Source organism: Nilaparvata lugens, chromosome 6 (genome assembly GCF_014356525.2).
Source record: "Nilaparvata lugens isolate BPH chromosome 6, ASM1435652v1, whole genome shotgun sequence".
Lineage (NCBI taxonomy): Eukaryota > Metazoa > Arthropoda > Insecta > Hemiptera > Delphacidae > Nilaparvata > Nilaparvata lugens.
The window spans coordinates 15,206,270-15,232,674 of record NC_052509.1 but is presented as its reverse complement, the minus strand read 5'-3'; the positions used below and the strand labels follow the sequence as shown (position 1 = coordinate 15,232,674).

The window sequence follows — 26,405 nt, the reverse complement described above, 5'->3', positions numbered from 1 at the left end:
AGATATCTCATGCTATATTTTCTCTGTGTTATAAAAGGATCAGAACTCAGCAAATCATAAATAATTGAAATATATCATCCTTATAATAAATTCACTATGCACTTTATTATAAGCTTTGGTAGTGCGGAAAAGTAGTTTTTTCCCAATTATATTCAAAACATGACTGCATAAATTAATTTTGTATTATTTTTCAGAACGGCGTTTTGTCCTTTACTAATAATGTTCAGCAAATTGTGTCAAGAATTTGTTTCTAATAAACTTCTCATACCGCAGCACGTGATCAGGAATTTTCAAGTAGGTAGCTTATTTTCCAATCATTGAATAATAACTGTTCTTCATCAACCTTGATCCAATAATCATAGTTCATACCCCTAATGTATTTCTCCTGATAAATCACGCTGATTGGTCGCTTTCGAAATAGAGGTAGAAACTTAGCATGTAATGTGTCAAATGCCAAACTATAAAATCTTGAAAAAATATGGAATTATAATAATGCATGAAACAAATAAGATTGAGAAGTAAAATAGTTATTTATTGTAAGAAATAATCATTTACAATTCTATCAATCATACATAATCCACAATAGCTCTTAACTTCTATAAATATTACATAGGTACGTACTATACACATTTCAACATCCAATCTCAGCCTTTTCAATTCCATGCTTTAGAATCGTATAAAAAATATAAATCAACTCGATTTATTTCAACAAACTTAGTCTGTACATTACGATTTACATATAAATAAATTAATGCATTGCATACAACACTATGCAAAAGATTCAATTTAACTAAGGCGCAATTTCAAAATAGAACAAAGACACTGGAAGAAGAATTTTGGTGGTAGAAAACCTATATAATACATCATAAATGATAACTAAGCTAATATGAGTATCATTAGTAAGATTAATATTCAACTTATATTAAACAGTAACAAAAACATTTCTTTTAATGAAATCTGTACATGAGTCTGAATGCTTAAATGGTAACCACCCTATTAATTGCATTCATTATGAATACCTATTATACAACTTAACACAAATTAACCCATAATTTAATTGTAATATGACTATTGAATTGTCTTCTATTTAAAATAAATATAATAATATGGAAGTTTATAGTCCGTACAAACGTCATTGTACTAGTTACATAGATCAGACCTCTAAATTGTAGAGACAATAATCATCTATAGAGTGACTTCTTTCTGTCTAACATTGTTTTGGACAATCATTTGCAACAATACAGTACCAAAACAAAATTTAAAAAATCATTCTAGTCATAGATGAATTTCGAATCTATAAACTTCTTAAATATTGGAAGTTCCAATAAATAAAGTCTTCAGATCAAGAGCATTGCAATATGAATACATTTGTACAAACATGAGCAATCGGTGACAACCTGTTTTCTTTGCAAAACGTTTGCAATGATTACTGGGTGGATTCTAAAAAAATCCGTTAACGTTTGGAAATATTCTTCAAACAGGACCCTCATTTAAATGGATCAATAATTGATTGAGACCTGAAAATATAGATTTGATTTATAGACGAGCCAGAAGTGTTGTCCACTAACACAACAAATTCTAATTAGGTAAATGAAGGAATACAACAATCAAGATAAAATTTTTCAAGGAAATTCTACAACTAGACAAGCTCAAGCTGAATATATTCAAATGCAATATGGAAGACTGACTCTGCAATGTTCTCGACCAATAAATCCAACTGAAAACAATATTATTACTGCCTATGGAAAATGAAAGTTATACTTCAATAACATAATTTGTATATTAAGATTACTGATTGAAAAGATGGTGGTTCCAATGTTTAATTATACCAATAGATATTTAAAAAATAATTCAATTAAAGCTTACTGAATCAAGTTATTGCCATGATGAGGTACACGATCCAAAAAATGTTAATTATGATCATAAAATGGATCGCATAAATACACTGTTCAACATAGGAACACATTATACTTTGTGCTTTGTGTATTTTACAGTGAAGTAAGTCATTGTATCATTTCAAGTTATTGGTATTTTACATCATTTTCAACATGTGTGTTTCAGAAATAGGTTCCTGATTTGAAGAGAAAGTGAATTATTTGAGTTGAAACTAAGTTGAATACAATTAAAGTTTCAGATTCAATTCAACTATATTGTTGATGTGAAAACAATACCGGTTACTTATGATCATTTAATAGAATTAATAATTGTGTCTATAGTTCTCTGTATTTCTTGGATTTCGAGTATATGCAGATAAGAGTCTGCAAGCAAGCATGCTCCAATCTGGTTTTGAAATTTGTCATTTGCCTTATATTCTATAAAATATAAGATTATTATAGTCTCTTTAGATAAAACTTTATATGACATGTCAACTGAGTTAAAATGGATTATAGCTTCATCTAAACGGTAGGGCAAACATTATCCCAAACTGTTACAAAAGAAATTGCAACTTTCGAATAGAACTTTACAACACTGTTTTCAACTGTTTCACCCTACGGTTCAGATTAATTAATCACAACTCAACAAGATTGTCCCAGTTACTTCGGTATCTTATAAATGTAGTTGATATAAAGGCAAAACACCTTTAATACTTTGATGGTTGTAACGTTTGAATTAGTACTTCAACAATACGAAGTTGAAGGATAAAGCCTCAGTTGCCTCCGTTAAATTTTAACCAAGATAAAATGCCACAAGAAACAATCAGAAAGGTCTTCTTTACTAAAAAGTCTTCCTTGATTGGTTCTCAAGGCATTTAATATCATATTACAGTAATCTGGAATCGCTTCTTGTATCTTATTGTTTGATAATAATTATTATTTAGAAAGTTGATTAAAATTTTGATGATTAATCGATTATACAATTAAACAGGCTTTTGTGCAACCGGACCTTTGAGTTTTCAACAAGGCAATCTTGTCAGGCTGGAATCCATGATTTAATGTGATTTAAAGTGCAGCTAAAAATGATTTGGATGAGATTTATAGGGAATTGCACTTATTGTACCGCATGTAATTATTGCCAACGTAGATACCGCAACTAAATTCATCTCACTTATAATTATTATACTGTGGTTGCCTACTACTAATATTTGCTGACATATCGTTTGCATACATAGGCCGGCTGGGATCAAACATCATTTGCTGCTGATTAGGCACAAACTGCATCTGCTGCTGCTGCTGCCTGATCTGGTCGTAGAGTGACTGATTCATCATATGTTGCCGCTGGCGGGGGTCGTTTAGCCGCAGTTTGGGCGCCACTATTGGCGACGGCTGCGGTGGTTCGTCGTCGAGACGTGGCGTCGGCGGACAATATGTGGCGTCCATTTGTGGCGTCGCAGCGGCTCTGGATGGCATGTAGTCGTCATCGTATCTGTAATTAAAACGAATTTATAAGTAATGTAGAGTCGTTGAAGATAGTCGCCATTGTACATGTAATAAAAACAAATTTATAAGAAATGTAGAGTCATGGTCATTGCACCTATAGTGAGGTCCACGTTATAATGGCAGTGGAGAAAGATAGGAGAACAACGTTGCCGATCCTCACTGTCTTGTCAATGCCTTCTTGACGGTAGCTAATCAGGTTTATTGATGTAATATTAATTTTTCATTCTCGTTTAAAATTAAATTATATCTTATTAAGCAAGAAATTATATTTCTCAATAATGCCTTCTTGACATAAAAAAATAAAAATAGTTTTTAATAAAATTAAAAATGATAATGAAAGTAAAAAATGGACTTTTACTTACAGTAAAAGTAAATTTTACAGTACATTATTTTTCTAAATAATAATAAAAATTATATTTTTCAATAATGCCTTCTTGACGGTAGCTAATACAGGTTTATTGATGTAATATTAATTGTTCATTCTCGTTTAAAATAATAAATTATATTTTATTAAGCAAGAAATTATATTTTTCAATAATTGTATAATGAATTTTTATAATTAAGATGAAATATTTTGTTAATTGATTATTAATTCTACATTGTTGAAAGCCGATCTGGCAACAGCGCAGAGCGAGAGAGAGATAGCGCTATCCTCTTTGTTGAATGATAGCAATACCATTGCTAATCAAACACTGCCATTATTACGTGGACCTCAATATAGATCCTGTGTCACACTACTCTATTACTGCTACGGTCGGCACAAAACGAGAAGTCCCTAATCAGCCCGAAATCCAGGGACCTTCTCAAATATTTAGTAGCTTCTGGTGAAATAAAATAATGCAACAAACACTACTTGTCACATTTATTTCTGGTTAGCAAGAGACAATCTACCTCTAAATATAAAGACGCAGATGATAAATTGGCGAAGTTTGGATAGTAACATCCACACTACCACTTAATCACTACTACTTGATTATCGAATTATTTTTGGGTAGCACGAGACAATTTATCTCTGAATATAATGACACAGGCAAAGTTTGTACAGTAATATTCACTCTAACACTCAAACACTTTCGAGGTTTGGTAGAGAGGACTTGAAAGTCCTAATTCCGCCTAATAAAGAATTTTATCATTTCATTTCATTTTGAAACACGAATATTCGATTATAAAATGACTCGCGAATCAACCCAGGGAGTTTGAATGTTCATTCTGTATGAATTTTACGAAATCGAAATTTTTCAAGAATTGAGATTAATTTCTTATTATAGTGATTTTTGCTTTCCTATTTTGAAGCTATCAAATTTAATTCAAATTGTTTATTATTTACAAAATACACCACCACAACCAATCATCCCGTCAGATATGGTAACTAACTAATTTCAGAATCATAATTACAGTATATAGGTATTCAGTTATCAGTTATTCATTTTTGATGTGATTCTATTTATTCAATTTATCCATTCACTTTATTCGAGATACATATGATAATATAATTCAAGATACAAAGATATCCCATAATTGCTCTCTTCACACATAATACAAGTAAAACAATTTAAAATACAATATTTAATTCAAATATTGAAAGAAATGAAAATTTTTAAAACATATTCCTACTTTGGAGAGGAGTTATACGCAGGAGTATGCGTGTAGAAAGGGTTCATTTGTGTGATTTTCATTTTTTATTTTATTTATTTGTTTGCTCTTTTTTTCTTGTTTATAAATTATTTACTAATTTCTATACTCTGATAAGAGATAAGGGAGCTTTTAAAAACTTAAAAGGGGGTGCGAGAATTCTATGCTATTGCCGTTTGTCGTAGATCCTTCACCAGTAATTATCAATTACATTGATACTGTAAACTCATTTGTTCTCCTCCGATCATTTTATTGATTACTTTTTTATATATTGAAGCTTATTTTTTTCTCCTCCGATGAAGGAGATTATTAGTATTAGTATTATTGATGTGCATTTTGTAAAAATAAATAATATCGAGTGCTGACCTAGGCGTTGGTGGAGCCAGCATGGAGGCGGCTGAGACCCGTTGGCGGGGATCGGAGGTGGGGACGGACAGGGAAGGATGCGACGGCCGGGGAGGGTCATCGGCGGCCAAGCGGTGGCGGGGATCGCGGCGGTTACCTCCCGCCCCCGCCCCTAACTCCTCGCTGAAGCGCACCGCTTTTCGCCACCGCGGATCCAGTGCTCCGCCCTGCAACCAAATCAATTATATTCAAACACAAAAATAGCAAATCAACAAATCAAAAACAATTCAATTCAATTATCAGCCAAAATTTCATACACAAACATTTTTAAATTCAACAAACATACTAATATTAGTTCTGTGCTAACGATATTTCAATGCATCAACGTTATTTGAATTTAACTAACTATTATTACTGTAGTAAAATTGAGAAGAATATTGTTTTTATATTGCTTCAATAGTACAGTATTCAATGCTGTTAGTGCTGTCAAAATAGATCATCTACATCAGTATTAAATAGAAATGTCACCTTCATTCCACCTCAAGAAAAATCCTTCATTTGACTGCTAATACAATCATGTAATTTGACATGACTTAATCCGACAACCGGGTTTTAAAGAAGCCATGCCAATGACATTACCGACAATGTCGTTAGTTGGTGAAACATTATTAATAATCTTTTGTTTTCTTCTTTGCAAGTGGTTTATTGTGATGTGAAGGGAGATTTCGGTTCAATTTTATATGATTCAATTTCTACTTTTCCAAGTTTAATGCAGGATTCAAGACTGACTGTTCGAGTAGAAGTGGATTCGTATGGCTTTTATTAGTGGGGATTCCCTAGCGGGAAGGTCCCACCTCGCCTGAATATAATATCATTCAAGCCGTAAATGGGGTTTACGACTGACATACTTCAGCCGGGACTAACATTCAACTTGCCTATCCGAAAAAACGGCAGTGATCGGGCTAAAAATTGTTGTTTCTTATCCGGATTTGAACCCGGGACATCTAGGCTGTTACGCAAGCACTATATCCACTAGACCACATATTACTCCACTGTTCAAAGTGATATAGAATGAATAGATTTATGTTGAATATTTCAACATTTTGTGATCAGTTAGTATTTTCTGCTAATAAATAGATTGGTGACTAAGTGTAGTGATAAATACCTTAGGCATAATCTGTAAAGACGAGTAGTCAGGCTTGGAGACGGCAATGGGCACGAGCCTGTACACGATGGGCGGATGCGAATTGATGGAAGCGTCTATCTCGGTGGCCGCCGTATGCATCGGCACCGGCTTGAACGGCAGACCCTTCAGCTTCAAGCTGTCCTCGACCATGTCATCATCATCATCAGCATCATCGTTCAGCGAAGGAGTGGCGGGAGGGTACGATGACAAACGATTGTGATGATGCGAACTGGGAAACGGACTGTACGAATCGAGGGAATGACGATGAGAGGGAGAGACATTTTGATGGTGGTGGGAATGAGAGGATGAATGAGTAGGGGAAGGAGAGACATTTTGATGATGGGTGTGAGAGTGAGGTGTAGAATGAGGAAGAGAAGGAGGAGAGACATTCTGTTGATGATGAGGGGGCGGTGAAGAACGAGAGGTCGGTTGAGGATGGTGGTGCGCCCTGGTGGCCGAATTCAGAATCGCACTGATTGACGGCGAGAGCTGCGTAGGTGCCTGAGCGGATGCGAGTGGCGTGCGCGCGTGAGCGGAAGCGTTTGAGAGAGTGTGTGAAGAGTCGCCACTACTCGTGGAGTGCTGATGTTGCATTTCAGACGGTTCCGGGTCGGCTCTGAGTCTTGGGTCGCGCACTCTGAAAAAGTAAAACAAATTTTCAATTAATCTTTCATATACCCTATTTCTATCATACCCCATCATACGGGATATAATGCATGAAAGAATAATAAAAGTTCTCGATTCCATTAATGCGAACAAAGCATATCGTAAGGGCCAAGCAACATGAAACGCTTTTGCACTGGCGGCGGACGAGCCGACAGGGTAGGAAGCTCTCCTATTGTCTGATTATCAGCTGATTCCCGAACGTTAACTCAATCAGCTAATAATCAGCCAATCGGAGAGCTTCCTGCCCTGCCGAATCGTCCGCCGCCAGTGCAAAAACGCTACATGTGGCTTGGCGCTAGGAAATTGATTAGGCTCAAAGATGCTTGGTAGAATGGCTTCAAAAACGTCGTAAAGATCGCCTACCGCAGGAAATAATGGCACACAGACAAACACATAATAAGTATGATAAAAAATCTCTTGCAATTAATAGGAGCTCTTTCAGAAATCCAAGAAAACTGATAAATATAACTGAAATAATGAAAACTAAATGAACTAAAATAATGTAAAACAGAGATGTTATAATTTATTTCAAGTGTTTTGTAATTGATTGAGCCTTGGTTTAAAATCAATGTCTGACTGTTCAATACATTGCAGTGACATGCTCGGATGATTCTTGCAGATTTTATACCAAATTAGAATTATTTGCACCGTTATATAATACATTTGTAACGTGATATTCAATTTCAATACGTATTCACTTTCTACTGCTTTACTACTCTGATAGGCTAATAGTTTTAATAGAGAACCTTTTCAATTTTAGATGAACTAGGCAATTTGAATTTCAAGCAAAGTTTGTTCTGAGGTCACTATCAATGATAGTGTGTATTCTACAATAATAGTGCAAGATACTCTTAGTTGATTTGCGATTTTACAGTGTGAAAAATTGAACCATGAAATCACTCACTTGGATCTGTCAGCAGTGGTCTGGAAATGTTGTTTAACTTTGGAGAGCAGAGCTGAAACGTCGCCAAAGTCAATATCTGGAATTGCGACCTGCTAAACAGACAAAATATTTCATTAACTCTTAATTCTAGAAAATAATTTAATTAGAACCTTCTACTACAAAAATTACAAATAATCGATAAATGTTTATCAACAAGCAAACACTATAGTAAAGAACGACTGAATGTTCAATAACATGAACAAATACTTTCAATAAATACTTCAAATCAGACACTATCACTGTAATCTATAAATTATAATAAATACAGTGTCGCAACAAAAGAAAGAACCGGCTTAGAGCCGTAGGGATAGGAAAATTATGTTTGACGCATCATCACGTCTGAACTACTGGACTGATTAACTTGAAATTTTGCATATAGATTCTTAATTAGCGAAGGATGGTTATAGTCTATTTCAAACTCTTCAAGATTCCACTCTGCCAAGTTTTCAGTTTGTCAAGTTTTAAAATAGACCCTTGCGGAGCACTGATTACCTGCTAGTTTAACAATATTGCAAACTGCACTGGAAACTACAATAATAAAAACTACCTACACTTTCAACGGGCTGATGAAGCTCCTATTTGAAAGTGAGATACAATCCAACAGAAAGTAAGTGATTTGCATTCAACAAGTTTTTTTATATTAATTTTGGAAAACGAAATTCCCACTATTTTTCCTCCAAAAGAATCAATTTATACAATTTATATTGTTAATTTTAATCAACTACGTAATTAATTGATGACTCACCGGTGGAGCAGAAGATGACGATGATGCAAATGACCGTTGATGATCATCAGAGACTTGTGTATGGCTCTGTTGATCATGATGATGTTGATTCCGCTGTTGATGTTGATTTTGATTGGGCGACAGAGATGAATTTGTCATCGGAGTTTTCGGAATGTTGATATTCTTCAGTATTGTTGTGAGGGTGTCGATTCTTCATCGCTTGAATACCAGTTCTCTTCTTGTTTATTGTAATCGTTGTCTTGGTCTTCATCTTCTGGATTACTTTCCTGCAAATTAGAAATTGACGAAAATGAATATTGAGGCAAAAAGATGGAGGAAAATTCAGAATAAACAATAGAAATTTATTCAGACTACAGAATAGGAAGTAGTTTTCAAATAGTTTTTTACAGATGGAAATTACTGAGATATTGCAATTATTCAAATGCTATTGAATTTATTATTATTATTATTAAACGAAAATCAAATTAGCAGAATTCTTCGGGGTGAATTACAGCATTTAATTTGGATTTTCTTTTAATAATAATAGTTTTTTTATAACAATGCTTCAAAGTTTCATTAAATAATTCTTCCAATACCGGTACGTTTACAAATGAATAGCATCTATGATTACACAAACTCAATTCATTCTTTTCAGAGAAATCAATACAACCAGTTGCCAGTTGAAAGGAGAGTTCGGATAGTAAGTTATGTGTGTATCTAGTGTGAAAAATGGTACTTTACTGCACGAGATTAAATTTCTCGGAATGTAAAATGCTAGAATGAGTTCAATTTTTCTTACTGTTATCGTAAAACATGTGAAATAATTGTTGATACTTTTCCGGACTACTTGAGGAGAATAATTTTTGGTGACTGAGACATGCTAGTAGAAAACGGATGAGAATCAACTACAAACCTGGCTGTTTTCAGCTTGTCTCTGTTGTTGCTGGATGCGAAGGAACAGTTCCCTCTGCTTCTTCGGCAAATGAGAAAGGATGTCGTTACTGCTTTGGTCAGGTTCTGGTGCCTTTAGACGTTCTGCAAATTAATACATATACATTTATCAGATTTTGTTTACAACTGACTACATTTCAACACAGATTCAAATTATTAGAATTCAAGTAAAATGAATAATTTCAAATTCTATTTAATTCTCCAGCTAAAAATGTAAATAATCAATGAATAGTTGGCTACGTTATTAGTTATTATAAAGTATAATTCAATCCAGCAAATATTGTAATCTACATAAATGGATAAATCTAATCTAATAAATTCCATTACGCATGAACAAGCCTGATACCTGGTTTCCACAACTCCAGTCACTAGTCTACACTAGTACTGTGAGCAGGTTACAGGAAGCATATATCTTGACCCGTGTGGACACTTACTTGAGAGCCTAATATCTGTTCAATAGTGTCCACAAGCTTCGAGCTACATGCTTCCGATAATCTGGCTCCAGTAACTTGAGAATATACTGGAATCGTGAAATAAGGCTCATGAAAAAAATGCAATGCATAAAATCCTCAACAAAAATGTTATGCAACTAATGTACACCTAACTAAGATCAATAATAGTTGTAAATTGTGTTTTTCTTCATAGAAATGATAGCCAAGTAAGTTTCTTTTCTTATTATACCATTTCATTTTTATTATATTATTATGTTGTCCTCAATATAACATAAAAAACACCTGAAACAAGTGTTATTTAGTTTTACACGTTTTTTTTAGTTTATTTGTGGTAAATTACGAAATATATTGGATTCATATGCTTTAATAGTACATTCTTCCTTTTATGTTAGTGAATAGTATTGCTATTCATGACAAATACATCCTATGAGCATTAACTGTTTGGTGAGGGTATATTCATCAGGAAATGAAAAATCGAATTACCCTTTGTTAAAAACTTTTATAAATTCACCTGAAAGTTTATTATAATAATGAAAACACTGGATTTTGTCAAAAAATATTATAGTGATATTTTTTGACAAAGCCCTAGTGTGGATAGGTATATAGTGTGGATAGTATTATGGATAGATATCACAACATCTCACCAGCAACAGTATCTCAAGTTTATAATAATACTGCGGAACCTCTCTCTCCCTCTCCTCTTCCTCCATCTGCTCCTGGTCATGGTGCCACTCCCTGTCGTAGTGATGATGGTTGGTCGGCGGCGAGAACGACTGCTGTCGCCTACTGTTGTTCGGCCCATGCGCGGACGCGGCGCGCGAACTGTTCTCGCTGTAATGGTGTCCGTGATGGTGATGGTGTCCATGGTGGTGTCCGTGGTGCGGGTGGTGCTGGTGTTCGCCCGCCGAATCCTCCCGCGACGATCGCCTGCCCGCCGATTTGCTGCTTTCTCGCCGTTCGTCCCTCCGCGCACCGCGCGAACTCTCTGCCGGGCTCTCGGCGAAGCGGTCTGTTCGTCGCGACTGCTGCTGCAGCGAACCGCTTTTACTCGAGCGATGCTCGCTCTTGTGATGGTGCTCGCCTCTGCGACGTTCGTGCATTTGAGGTGGTGTGTGTTCCCTACACACAAACACAAACTCATCAGTCATACTGATTACCGTTATATCATGTTTTAACTATGAAAATGAACATTATTCTGCCATTAAATAATATCAATGGTTATTTTTATTTTTGTTAATACAAGTGAATACAATTTTAGAGAAAAGATAGCATAAGAGGATATTCCATGGTATAGGTTGTTTATGCTCCAAATTACAAGCCGATTTCTGTCAACTCAAGCCGATTATTGTCGACTACTGTCTATGATATAACTGTTTTGTTGGGGTGAGAGTGTATGAACGGCACAGTATGAGAGACTAACAGCGTCACATAGCTTCACGAAAGACAACTACTCGTAATTGCACTATCGGCTTGAGTTACCATTGAGGCATTCAAGTAGTACCTTTTCATTGATTGATAGAAATATTGACGAATCTAACTAATTACCTTTCCATTGACTCCCTGAAGAAATCCTTATTATTAGGCTGGTGTGTAGGAGAGGGCATAGGGGTGTGGTTACCATCTGCAAATAACAAAAACATACAGTTAAAAAAATGAAAAAGAACTTGAAATTATACATCAAAATCTAAACATCGAACTATCAATGCATTTTACCTTCATATCTTAGAATCCTATACTATTAAACGAACAATTTCTTTTGCTCGATCTGTATGTGACCGGATTTGGAAAACGGCTATAACGATTCTCACGAAATTTGGAACAAAGTAGGTTTATGATATGAAAATTCGATTGCACTAGGTCTCAACCCTGAGATAACTCGCTGAAGGACATTAAAAGGATAAATGCGTCCTTGGAAAAACAGCTGGAAGTTTTGTCGTATGTCGGTACCGTAATGGAAGTGAGTGAACGAGTGCATGTGTGGGATCATTCAGCTGATCTCACGTGAAGAAAAATTCAGCAAGAAAACCTTATTTTCGTTCATTTCTTTTTTTTAGAAAGCATCTTTACTATAGAAAGTCAGAAAAAGTAACTAGATGCTGTTAGTGTAGAATAGTACATAGTATATTAACAAATACTGTAGCAAACATAGTATATCATTCTAAATCGAATTCATAGTATACCTATTTGTAATTGATGATGTGTTAGTTTTTTGAAGTGTGAATAAATTGTTATTTTGATGAGTGATAGTAGCTTAACCTAGATTTTGATTTGGACTGTAGTATAATTTTGAAAATGGACAGTTTTGGGCATAAGCCTGTTGTGCCTCCTCATATAACTGTAAAAATAATTGTACGACTGAGAAAATGAATAAATAAAAATATAAACTATAAATTCAATCTTTCGTTACAAATTTTCTATGCTATTACACTCCAGAGCAAAGCTCGGTTCCCCGATATTTATAATGTAACGAGGGATAAACCTGATCCCTCCTGAGAGTTGATTAATTAATTAATTAACCAATATTCAAACAGCTGATCAGAGAAGCCGTATTTTCAAAACAGCCTTCTATGATTGGTTCTCGTAAAATTAATCACGGTTAAAATTTAACCAGCTTTTGTTCAACCGGGCCATAGAGTTAAAAGAATGAAAAAATCTTGAAATTATACATAAAAATCTTAAACATCGACCTATCAATGCATTTTAATATAATATCGACAGCAACAGAATGATATGTAGCTAAATTCATCGGTTATTGATTTTTAAAATAAAATCTCATGGTGGAAGGAAGATACAACAATCTCACCTGAATCTGATTGCATGTCTCTTGGTGGCGGAGAGATTCTCAAGTCGAATAGAGAAGGTATATTTTTACATTTTTTCAAATTTCTGGTTGCCTCTCTCAGTCTTGGAAAATCACCAAGAATATCCTTCGGCGCTGTCTCCAAATGCTGCAAGAAAAAATACAACTTATAGATTGATGCCATTCCAGCTTAAAATTTACATAGAACATAGAGTGGCTATGCTATACAATAGTATTGGATCAACAAAAACAAAATGAATACTGAACGTACTAAAAAAAAGAACACTTATTGACATGGGCTACTTTTAAATTAATAAAACAAAATGAAATCTTATAGCACCCTTTATTCTTTAAAAAAAACTTTAAAATAGTTGAACAACTACCCCATAAAAGGGTGCTATAAGATTTTATTTTGTTTTATTAAAAAATAGAAATGTTCAAAAAGTGTTTTTTCACAATTTTATGAGATTTTCAACTAACAAGATTAAAAATGCGAATTCTGCCATAGTTTGACTACTAATTGAGATGTTACTTTATGATTTATCATAGCCACCTCTAATACAAGGCCCCGGCCTACGATATTGCAACGTCGCAGCGTAGGCCTAGAATCTAATACATGATTGGTGAAAAAGATAAGCTGGTATTTTTTTAAATCTTTTTCACCAATCATGTATTAGATTCTAGGCCTACACTGCGACGTTGCAATATCGTAGGCCGGGGCCTTGTATTAGAGGTGGCTATGGATTTATACTTCTATTATGAAGCACAACCCATTAGATAAAATCATCATTGAAGCGTTCCAGAAATAGTAATTTTGACTTGTAATAAAAATGAGGGATTAAATTAAAATGAGAATCTGTGAGTAAAATAGAAGCCAAAGCATGAAGCCCCTAATATGGAATCTAATATATTTTTACTTGATTCAATTTCTAATCTAAATCCGAGAAAATGAATTAGCAACAAGAGTTTATTCAATAATAAAATAGTACTAATATTTTTGCTTAAAATTATTTTTGCATTATTCTTCATTAAGCTAATCAACCAATCTACAAGCTGAAGTAAAGCAATAACAACTGTCTGGAAAAGCAATGAGTAGGTTAAGATTGAACTAAAGCAGAGTTTAAATCTTCTGGTTATTAGCATTCTCTATTTACTCACACATGAATGCGTGGAACTGTTGCTATTCACACTTTTTCGGAGTGAGTGAGGAAGGAATTCAGGATACGACACTATCAATAAACTGAATGTATGACTGTACAAAGGTTGACACTAAAATGTCGTAAATGTATGAAATATGAGAAGGGATACAATCGTTTTTATATACAAAAATAGATGGAATATTATCTTAGGCTGGGCGCACACCTGTTAGTCAAGACAAGACATGATCAGACACGTTTGGTCACAATACTTCACATTGCTGCTTATGAAGACATGTCTAATTGCAATGACTAATCAGTGTAAGTTGCGTCATAAGCAACTATGTGAAGTATTGTGACTAAACGTGCCTGATTATGTCTTGTCTTGTCTTAACTAACTGGTGTACCCCAGCCTTACTGTTTTATATGTCTAAATGAATAAGCACTCTAAAATACATACTTTTATTAGGAATATTTCAGGTCTACTAAACTACACAATTCTTCTAGCTTGTTTCTTTGAAAGCTTGACTACAGTATTATGTTTGGTCTTCAAGATGGGCTTATGTACTTTCTAGTAGCTCAAATCCTGTTTTGTGGCCCTCATGCACTAAAATATGTACCTAAATTAATTTTGATCAATCACTAAACACTCACTCAAAGTAGCCTGGATTAAAATTGTTTTTTCAACTCATTTTTTATATTTTATAATCTATGTTTATTTTGGGGGAGAAGATGAATTCAGTTTATTAATTAGAATTAATATTTGTACACATAATATTGCGTTCAACGATATCAATATTTGATACAGGATTGATATTTATTTGTTACAGGATCAATATTTACAGGAAGGGGTAATCATTCTTTTCAGTCAAATCAAACATTTTTGAAGAGGTCCGTTGGATCGCAAAATGTTTAATGTACCCTAAAAATATACTTTTAACTCAAGAAACCGAAGAGCGTGATCTCTGTACTTGTAATCTATAAACCACCTACAACTTCTGATCCCCCGTTTTTTTTTTTAATCAAAATAATTTTTCGCGGTTGTTTTATAACATGAACGATGATGACACATCTCTGTTTTCCACAAAATCTAAAATGAAAAACTAACCTGTCTGTGATTATTAGATTGTTCCTGATGTGTGCTTGTAAACTCATTCATACCTGAAGGTCCATACGTCTGCAAACACAACCAACCACAGACAATAAAATTAGAAAACTTTTCGGTTTATGTGGCACTGAATAACATTGAAAAGAATAGAATAAAAGAAAACCCAGTATCGACCATTTCTCCAAAATTGATCCCCTAAAACAAATAAACCTACGAAAATGTCTACAATGTTGTGAGTAGGAAAATTGTAGAAAGGGGAATTCCAGCATAGTTGACAGGTCAAGGTATAGAGTTGGGGATTATAGTCTTTCAAATTTTTCGAAGGGTAAGGAAGTGACCATTCATGCTAGTAATGCGAAGCAACTACATTTCCAAATTCATACCAACTAGTAGCTCATGCAGATTAAAAAAGATGTAGATACAAAATAATGTTAAATCAATATACCGTTGTGTAAAAAATAAAACTAATAAATGAGTTAGTAGCATACCTAGCTCTAGATCTACACTAATAATGCTGAATAATAGAGCAGTAATAATAATAATTTTTCAAATAATTTAATGTAAATTATATGCCACTGTAATTGAAATACTATGTACTCATATCTCGATTAATCGTCCCATGTTGAATTTGGGAGCAGGTTTCAACTATGCTCGCCATAGACTCAGGACTTATGAGGGATGATAATGGATGAACCTACAATTTCTGTCACCTCAAGTCATCTGAGAGAGATTGTGAAAGTACATAACTGGAAGTTAATGCTACTTCCCATCAAGGTGTCACCCATCCAACGGGAACAACGAGACAGTTGTCATAAATCTATGTTTCTATGTTTGTATAAAATAAATAAATCTGAGTGGAAAGATATGCGTTGAACGCTATTTCGAACTATGGTACTCCCTGAAATGCCAATATTAGATTTATAATATGAGTATTTTTTACTCTTTTTTGGTACCCTCTCCAATGTATTTTGCTATTTTAAATTATTACAGGATATGTTTTTATAGAAAGAGAATAGTAGTATATCTTGTTTGAAAATTCTTTTGTGATAATTTTAAATATATGAATATTTTCGAATATAATTCACCGAAAAAATATTATTTGTATAAAAATTCTTATTTAATTTCAAGAAAATCCAAGTATTTTGTTCATCACATTCAGGAGTTCTATTCAGCAATTCTATTTCGTGGATTTGCATGATTTTTTGTGAGTTTTTAGTTACTGAATACTTAAGGTTCCAATTCCAAATTTTGTGACTTGATTACAAAACGAGTATCTATGACGCATTTCAGATTCAAGAGCATGTTAAGAATAGACTAATTATTTTTCTATAGGCAAAAAAATTCATAGAGTAATTGACGTAAATCCAAATCGAAAATACGTACGGTATGTGACGTCATGGTATCTTTAACGGGTTTGAAGAGCTCTATACTTGAAGATTTTAATCGGAAAAATTGTACGGACTATGAAGTTTTAAAACTTAGTTCTAGAATTTTATTTAAAGTTGTCATTTTGACTACCCCTAATATTATTTTTGCAAGTTCAACTTAATGATAGAGGGAATCAAAAGAATTGTGAGAGTATTAGCAATATTAAAACAGGAGAGATATCAATATATACTTTTACTTTGGAAATAAATACAGAATTCTTTGAATGACTCATTAAATTGAAAGCATTTTGTTATAAATGTGACAGTCGAAACAACCGGTGAAAATGGTAGGAAATTATATTTTCCATGCAATATCTTCCTATGATTGTTAGTAAATTCCGTAACGAATGTCATGCTTTAGTTCATTGAAACATATTAATAAAATGATATTATTCCAATTACAAAGTAGAATTTTATTTGTGATGAAACAAAAAATAATTACAACTAATTAGATTATAAACTGTAAGTTTCAAATTGAAAAAGGATCACGGTAGACGGAACTATTTAGAAGTCATCAATGGAGAAGAACTTTTTCAGATGAATTACAAGATACATGAGTCTTTCTAAACCATTGCTGCTGCAAGGTTACTGATTTAAAAGTTTTTGCACAAAGATGGAACTTTATTAATTTTTTATTTGTGAATCGATCAGAATTATCAATAAAACTGGATTAATAGAGTTGAATTCACGTGAATCGTATAGGTCGACTTGAAGAAATACCGTTTAGAAACAGTGATTTGTCAATGTATGATTCATAACCAGTAACCTAAGAATACATCCAATGATCTAATGACCGACCTTCAATTCGGCAACTTTCAACACTACTAATCGAGACATGGCCATGTGGTTATAGTATTATAACAGAGTAAAGGGTTAGTAAGGGTACATGGTAGGAAAGTGAAAAATTGTAGTAGAAAATTTAAGGTGGTTTCAAAGCGATTGTTGCACACAGAAAATGGAAGAAACATTTACCATTCACCTGCTGTGTTCATCTGATTATTCCAGAAGAGTTTCAAAATTACCTTGTTTAAAATCGCTCGAAGTTCATCAGTAAGTTTGGCGTGACTGAATTTACAATTTTTGCCGGCAAAACACTTGAGACCCGTGTGAAAGTATTTACAGGGAAACTCGGAGTGCATGTAGAGACATTTGTCTTTTTTGGCGCAACAGTCCATCAGATAGAACTTGCACAGTTCCATTTTCCTAGGCGGGACTACGTCGTGCGAAAACGGACAGTCGTTGCCCTACGAACACACAAAACAACCAATGCACTCAACGTACTCAACCAATCAATCAAAACACAGAACACCAATGAATCAAAACACAGAACAAAGAAAATGTCCGATAACAAAATGAAAATGCACTCAAGGAATGAACAACACAAATAAAACAATCGATAACAGCATGAAAATGCACTCAAAGGATAAATGGAAGGAGCAAAACGAAGGGGAAGGATGGTAGGAGAAGGACAAGACGATTTCAAATATATACAGGAGCGCTTTGAAATGATTCAACAATGAATAATATTGAATAAAACATCAGGAGGAGAATATGGATTGGGAATCTCAACAGTATTGACAATAAGATAGAAATTGAAAATAGCTCAACAAGTGGTGAGGAATACAGTGACAAAAGTTAAGGAATGGATTACAAAATTTCCTGTTTTTAAAAAAGGATTGAATCACACAAAAATGAGTACAACTGGAGAAAAGAATTGTGGAATAGAGATCATTTAACAAAATAAAATTATTCAATAAATACCGAAAAATAACCGGACCATTGCGATACCAAAGTTTCAAAATATTTGTTTCCAACAATCATTCATTTTTTTATTATAACTGATATTTGTTGAAAATAATGGTTCAATAATTTAATTTGTAATTGACTCTAAAGAAGCTTGGATTCAATTTTAATATCAAAATCCAAGACTGAGATGGAAAGATTACATCAAAATTCAGCTACAGTTTCCATATTTTATTCGATAAATAAAATTGAAGATTCCAAAATTCAATATTAATAATTTATAATATACTAATTATTAGTATCCGAGGCTACAAAATATTTCTTCAACTATAATATAGTTTGAGCTATGATAGCTTTACATCTTTACACTTTACCTCTCAGAGTGATCAACAAATGAAAACTTGAAATACATTGTATTGAGAGAAAGATTATTCATAATACGTTATTATTTGAATTTAAAAATTCATATTACTCGACAGCGTCTGAGGATAACTAACACCCCTAATCTTCAATTGATTAACATTTGCTCTTCAAGAATACTATTAGTTTGTATGGAAGTCTTCATATATTGGCAAAATGGATATTTTTTCTTTGCTGGGTAGAAAAAAAATTATCAAGATTTTTAGGGGAGTTTTAACCTTCACACATTTTCATTCCACCAATACGTGAACCCTCCCATAAGCGGTAATGGTATTTTTTTCTACCCAGAAAAGAAATAAATATTCATTCTGCCAATATGTGAGCTCTCCCATAATTTTTTCCCAGCAGAGATTCATTTAAAAGCAATTTTCTTTACCTGAACGAATAATAGAGCTTCATTTATAATGCACGTTCAATAACTGAGAACTTTAAATGACTAATTTTCAAATTGAAAAAGGAAAAATACTTGATTTTTCTAGACATCTACTCACCCTGTGACATTTGCCCTGCATGTGGTATATACAGACGTCCTTATCCTCGCCTCTTCTTTTTCCACCTCGCATTCCGATCCCCTTTCCCCTCCTCTTTCCTCGACTGTTCATCACTACCCTCTCTCGCCTGCCAAGTCTATCAATTCGTCCTCCACGGAATCCTGAGCCTCTTCTTCGGGCGGCGCCCCCTCTTCCCCCTCTCATCATCTCTCTATCTCTTCCTCCATCGCTTCCATCAAAGCTACCTCCATCTTCATCTACAAAAATAACAAAATTACCAGCATTACAACTATCAATTGAAACCATTCAACTATTATTGATTATATACTATTACTAACTATTATTGATTACATTGAGTTATTCACAATTAACAATTTATTTGAGATTGGTTCCGAGCCATGAGTAGTGATTTTGAACCAATAAAATATCACCCGCACGAGAGGATTTTTATATGTATAAGGTAATGCGATCACCGTTTGACAACTTACTGAATACCATTAAAAACAATCGATTAACATACAGAAATGCATCAAGCCTATATGCATAAAGTAACAAAGGACATTATTTAATAGCATCAAGCCTAGATACTTATTATAAAGTAACAAAAGACATTATTTAAAAGCTCTTGGATTTCTCATCCAAGTGGAAGTGTTCTACGGAAAAATTATTGCATCAACTTTCATCTCTATAGTCAGTGCAAAATTACTTCTGACTTGGAGAAATATGCAGCGCAGAGATATGAAGGGGGATCAGCCAATTACAGTGATTAATAGAGTCATAGGTAGAAGCGCAGTTGCCAATATGTTAGTCGTCTGACTGCTTTCAGACAGGTAACTTCGCATGTGTAGCATGAGCACATGAACTGTCACTAGAAGTTGGAGAACGCTGGCCGCTTCAAAACGGCAACATCGCGCCTCTGTATCCCTCCCGCTGTATGCTTTTTCTGCTGCACATGTCCATCCCAAGTAAAAAGTTAATTTGTACGGACTATAGTTCATATTCACGGCTGAACTGTAACTTCGCCCTCCCAGAAAAAATGAGGCATCCATTGTATAACTATCGTTGTACATTTTGGAATGGATGTTTCCTTATATATAGAAAAAAAATTCTCCATAAATTATTTTTAAAATGTCTCATTCTATAGTATAGCAATAAATGAATTATGAAATCTTACCATCGGTAAAAATATCCATCCACTTGCCAGGAGAAGCACCTCTAATGTTCAACATCTGTTCATCCTCTTCATCTAAGTAATCGGAGTCATCCAACTTCTCAAGTTCTCTTTCGAAGCTGGTTTTCCGCTTCTGTAGAAAAACAAACAAAATTAAATTCAGTTTTATGTGATTTACATGTATGTGTTCTGTGATTATATTTATGTGTTCTGAGTTTATTTATGAATCATGGAAGAATTATAATGAATTGGGTAACCAAAGATAGAGCATTAATGCATAATTTTAAGCACTTGTTCGAAATCTGGAGGCATTTTCTATTATTCTTCATTGTAAAGTTTTCAAATTAATCATGAACAAACCATAGCGTGCAAATACAAGGTAATATTACCTATGTAGTATTAATGTTAAAAGCCTCTTCTTATCACGTTATGCACTTTAATAAAATATAAACACAATAATGAAGTGTTTATTAATTTGTAACTGAACTAATTTCAGCTCTGTTAAAAGTAGGGATGTTGCCGTAGTGCGGATTATTGTTTGATGGAGAAAGATGTACCGTAGTGCAGACTATTGTTTGATGGAAGGATTACGGTGAAGGAATTGTTTGATACGCATAACGAAATCAGTGGGAAAATAATTTTCAATATAATAGCTCCGTTCAACTCAGACTGCGGGTAAAACGAAGCTCGCGGGCTTCAATTTGAAATTTATTATAAATGTGATAAATACCGTACAGTATATCAATTATAAAAAATATATGCACCATAGAAATTGCTAGCACAAAACAAGTTTCAATTGTAACCTAACTTAGATAAATTAGTTAAGTAGTATCTACAATGAACTCATTATTGAAGAAAATTCATTAGGAAATTGAAGAAGTTGTGGGCAATAGCCTGTTTTTTCTTATCCGACTATTGTATTGTTTGCTCTATAAATAAAAATAAATAAATTATTTTAATTATTTCATAACAACAATTCAGTTCAATCTTTCATTCTACATACATGCAATAATTCAGTCCCTTCCATCATCTAATTTCATATATGAAATTACACCATTGGACTGGAAATCAACTCTCTTTGATATCATATGAAGTGGATATCTAATTTTTGTATTTTTAATGTGTAATCGTTCTCATTAAATTTCATTTCACATCTCCAATATTCGTAGAATTTTAAAGACGATTAATGATCTAAGGATGAATGTGAAATAGAATCGACAAAATTACCTTTTCCTTGAACTTAGGGCCATCATTCTCGCTATCCTCATCTTTAGCTTTCTTCCTTTTCAGCTTCTTCTCTTTGGACCTTTTCTCGGGCTCGAGATGTGCACTATTCTTCTCCTCTTTCTTCGCGCGTTCGTCCGCCCAACGTTGTTGGCCAGCCAACTTTTCGCTTTTCTTCTCGAGAACATTGTGTGCATCGGTCTTCAATACTGATTTGGCGACAGGAGAAGCATCACGAGCAGCTGTAGGAGCAGCGCTCACTTTTTTCTGGGTGTCGACTTTGGGAGTTTTCTGGACTTCCGTTTCCGACCTGTCTTCAGCCTCGGCTTCATCGTCGAAGATTTCGCCGTCTTCCAAATCTTCCCCACTGCAACAAAGAATTTGAAATATATTATCATACGTTGTTCAATAGCAGATTCAATGAATAATATATATATATAATGTAGTTGAGATGCTAAAGAAAAGGAAAATGATCCTTAACAAGAGAAACAATATTAAAGAGGTTGTTAGCATTGAAGAATCAGAAATGTTCAAACATTTCAATGTATAGCACTGAGAATAAATTTAATTTCTTCAATGTTGTTTTATATCACGAACTGCTTATTATTAAATCACTTTTTGGTTTTAGAAAAAACGACTAGCAGTCAGATATCTTACAATAAATGAATTAATCACTCACTGTGACAATGTGAGTATTTGTCACATTGTAACACACTAATGTTGTCACAGTAAGTGATTAAAATTCATTTATTGTAAAATATCTGACTGCAAGTCGTTTTTTCTAATACCAAAAAGTAATTTAATTTCATTAATCAATATAATACTATAATAATGTAGAGTGGCTAAAACGTAATTGGCTTTTGAGCCAATTTGTATACGGTAATAATTATAATATTGAATGGATTTACATCGATTTTGCAAGATGAAATATAAGATGCGTTGTATTATTAATATTTTAAAAATATCCTATGCTACTAATATTCCAGTATTATATCCTAGTATCTTCTTAAAATGTATGAAATCAGAGCTACTTAATTTATTAATAAAATAGATTATAGTACCCTTTTTTGAAATTAATAAAATAATAGATTAAGAATAAAAATAACAACTAGGACTATGAACATTGAAACTAGTTGTTATAATTGGTATTCTTAATCTTTTATATGATTAATCTCAAAAAAGGGTACTATAATCTATTTTATAAATCCTAATATCTATATAGGTACTCAATATAGTAGTATAATTAAATATACTAATAAATTATAGAGAATCATCTCATCTTTCATCTGTTCAATTGTAAATGGAGCATTATATAATAAAATAATGCTTCATTTAGTAATATTATTATACTCATATTATAAAACTTCATCAGATAAATTCGAATCACGAATTCTATTTTCAAATAGAATAGATAATACATAGATATACACTGCAGTCTTGAGTACATGTTAAATTTGGATTTGATAATTGTATCTTAAATGTTTCTGTCACATAATATAAGAAATTGAATCTTGTGAGTAGATCTTTATTCGGATTAAAGTCTGATAATACTATACTTCTTAATATAAAGGCGAAACCTCAGACACACAATACAGAGATGAGTCACAGTTGCTATTTGGGAGTAAAATGTAGACAATTAACACGGTACCTACTTATATTGTGTTACAATCATTAATTTATCTCATGTTGATTGTTGAAAGCATGAAAGTGTCTTCATAAATTATCATGACACCATAATAAATTATCTATAATGAAATCTTGATACATGCTTTGAATCTAAATTCAAAAAGACTGCCCAAACGGATAACAGTAGACATTTTCCAATTATTGATAACATCTTTTTTGGTGTATTTTCGTAAATGCTGGAAAGGGAATGCGTGAAGCTGTTATGTTTGATTACTGTGTTTCAAATTGTCTTCTTTTTATTTATTGTTAATATTATGTATTCATAAAATACGTACATAGGCCTAAATAAGAAGTACGGTAACTAAGCAAATAAACATAACATATTTGTAAAACGATTGATGGAAAATATTAAAATACCATAATAATCAGCTACAAGTAATAAAGCCATCCAGGATTATCATGATTTGATAAAAATTATTTTTATAATTAAATTAAATGTGCAGAGTTATGATTATTTTCTTGCAGCTTCATTTTATACTGGATAATTTAATAATATGCTCATTTCACATAAATTGTTCAATCATTTCGCATTTCAATATTTAATTATACCTTGGGAATGGAGAAAATATTGCTCCTTATATCCTATTTCCTATTAATAAAATTAGAATAAGATATGATATAGTGGGCATATAAATGTATTATTTTATATGAGAGGATAATCATTTCAAGCATATTGCACTACCGTACTGATATAGATTAGAATTGTAGAATCTTAAATTTTCTTTTTGATAAAAAATTTGTTTTCTTCCATCAATTTGCCACTAGAAAGCACAGCTTAATTTCAATTTTATTTTCTGTTTATAGGCTTTCATGAGCCATATATATACTTGGGGGTAAATTTCCCAATTTTCTTTGTAATTTTGTCTTTAATTTTTCCAATAATTTGTATATTAGTACATCATCCTATGATAAAAAATTGGGTTTCTTTTAGATTATAGCTCAGCTTTCAAGTTATATGCTGTGATTCTCCACCAATTTGGTATTTTCCAATCAATTTCACTACTCTAAATCATTTGAGTTTAAAACCCGCTTCCCGGTGGTTCGGAACCCCCCTAAAGCTGTAGGTTCATTCTCTCATCATCCGTTCCATTACTCACGCACAAGTCTAGAGCTCATGTGGGCATCATTCCCAGTAAAAAGTTTGTTAAATATATTGTAGTGCCTATATTATTAATTGGATGTACAGTACTAATTAAATATTTTAATATACTAACAGGTAACCCGTGCTCCGCAAGGGATCATTTTACAACTTGACAAACTGAAAACTTGACGTAATGAAATCTTTAAGAATTGAAAATAGCCCTATAGCCATTCTCGGTTAATTAAGAATCTATATATGCAAAATTTCTTAAAGTTAATCAGTCCAGTAGTTCAGACGAGATGATGAGTCAAACATAATTCCAATCCCGAACCTGTATAAGCCAGTTCTTTCCTTCATTACAGTATAGAAAATCGATTGCACTAAAACACTTTACTATGTTTAATTTGGAAAAAGTAGGATGTGATAAAAACTACTTGTGTGATTAATTAATTTGTCAATAATACAACCGAAGTCATAAATTAGTTTAGGAATATAGAACTGTGAATCCACACATTTTTAATCATAGAAAAGCTTAAGTTCTTTTAGCATCATAAAAGCAATCTGTTTTTTTTTTTTTAATTGTAACTAATAGCCTACATCATCACCTTTCAAATAAAATTTTGTTATTTTTCATTGTTTTCAAGTAATTCATTCACAGCAAAAGATCTTATACTAACTAAATCTCAAAAATGTTTTTCTTTCGGACTTTCCACATCGCAGAAGTGATGAAGGATGAACCGATGTCTTTCAATAGCAAGAACAGAAATGTAAGCTATCTATAATTTGTAACAAATAATAACGAGCTTTCAATATTCAATAAACGTTCTATTCATGAGCAACTAAGACCCCTCATCACGAAAAAGTTTTCAGTTTGCAAAGTTTTCAAGGTCAACCAATATAAAAACCGCTTTGTAGTATATCGATTTACGCATCAACATCAACTCAAGTTCCAAATGAGATTTGAAAAACTTTCCACATATTTTTCATTTAGTAAATTCAATTACTGTCAACAAAACAATATTATTAAACAATTCTAGAAATTTTAAAAGCAGGACATGCTATTAATGCTTATACAGATTTATTTCTAATGGGTTTAGTTTCTGCGTTATGCCGTAGTACGCGAAGGCGATGTACAGAACCAAGCTGGCTCAGCGTCGGTCGCCATATTGATTTTAGAAATGCATCTCGACCTCGACAAAGTCCAACATTCCAACACAATGCGTCAATGATAACAATTTTGCTCCATCACCTACACCAAAATTTTGAAGCATTTTTCAATTTGCTAGTTGAAAGAATTACCCAATATTACACAGAACTAAAAATCACGAATCCGAATTGACAAAAGTAGGTCAAGTGTGAATAATGTGAGCGAGTTATTGAACCAAGAGGTTCATCTCGACGAAGACGCCTTATTGCTAGAATAATATCATCGATGTTGAATAATATTGTAAATCACACTCCTATCCGGAAAAACTAAAACCTATAGCTTAGAAATAGACGAACCACATTATTCTTACCCATCTAAATCATTATCATCGACATTTGCAAATTCGAACATTTCGTTCAAATTGTTTGTAATGTTGATCATAATAGTAGTTAAACCATTAGTTTATTTACTTTTGGGTAAGATTACTTTCGCAAGTAAAACGTTATTACTATTCATAATCCAATAAACACTAAAAAATGGTCGGTTCTCATCAGCTCAACGTTCAGTCGTTCAACAATGACTCGGAAATTTTCTACGAATGACCTCAACAAAGACTCGGCGTTTGGCGCTGTGCTGTGACGGTAGTCGGCTGTCGGCACTCCCTATCCCCACCACCTGACTCTCTCTCATTCCGG

At 33.2% G+C, this 26,405-nt stretch overlaps 1 protein-coding gene across 1 annotated transcript; it reads right to left on the bottom strand.

Moving 5' to 3' along the window:
* Positions 1–511: 511 nt before the first annotated feature.
* Positions 512–26,351, bottom strand: LOC111052752 (protein suppressor of sable). The gene is given in 17 exon segments (XM_039431360.1): positions 512–3,363; positions 5,376–5,581; positions 6,520–7,177; positions 8,111–8,202; positions 8,895–9,073; positions 9,076–9,160; positions 9,787–9,908; positions 10,296–10,344; positions 10,957–11,395; positions 11,822–11,897; positions 13,080–13,224; positions 15,321–15,389; positions 17,770–17,991; positions 19,402–19,658; positions 20,576–20,705; positions 21,800–22,163; positions 26,081–26,351. Coding segments are annotated over 17 exon segments (3,486 nt in total). The 5' UTR covers positions 26,152–26,351; the 3' UTR covers positions 512–3,041.
* Between the last annotated feature and the right edge of the window lie 54 nt (positions 26,352–26,405).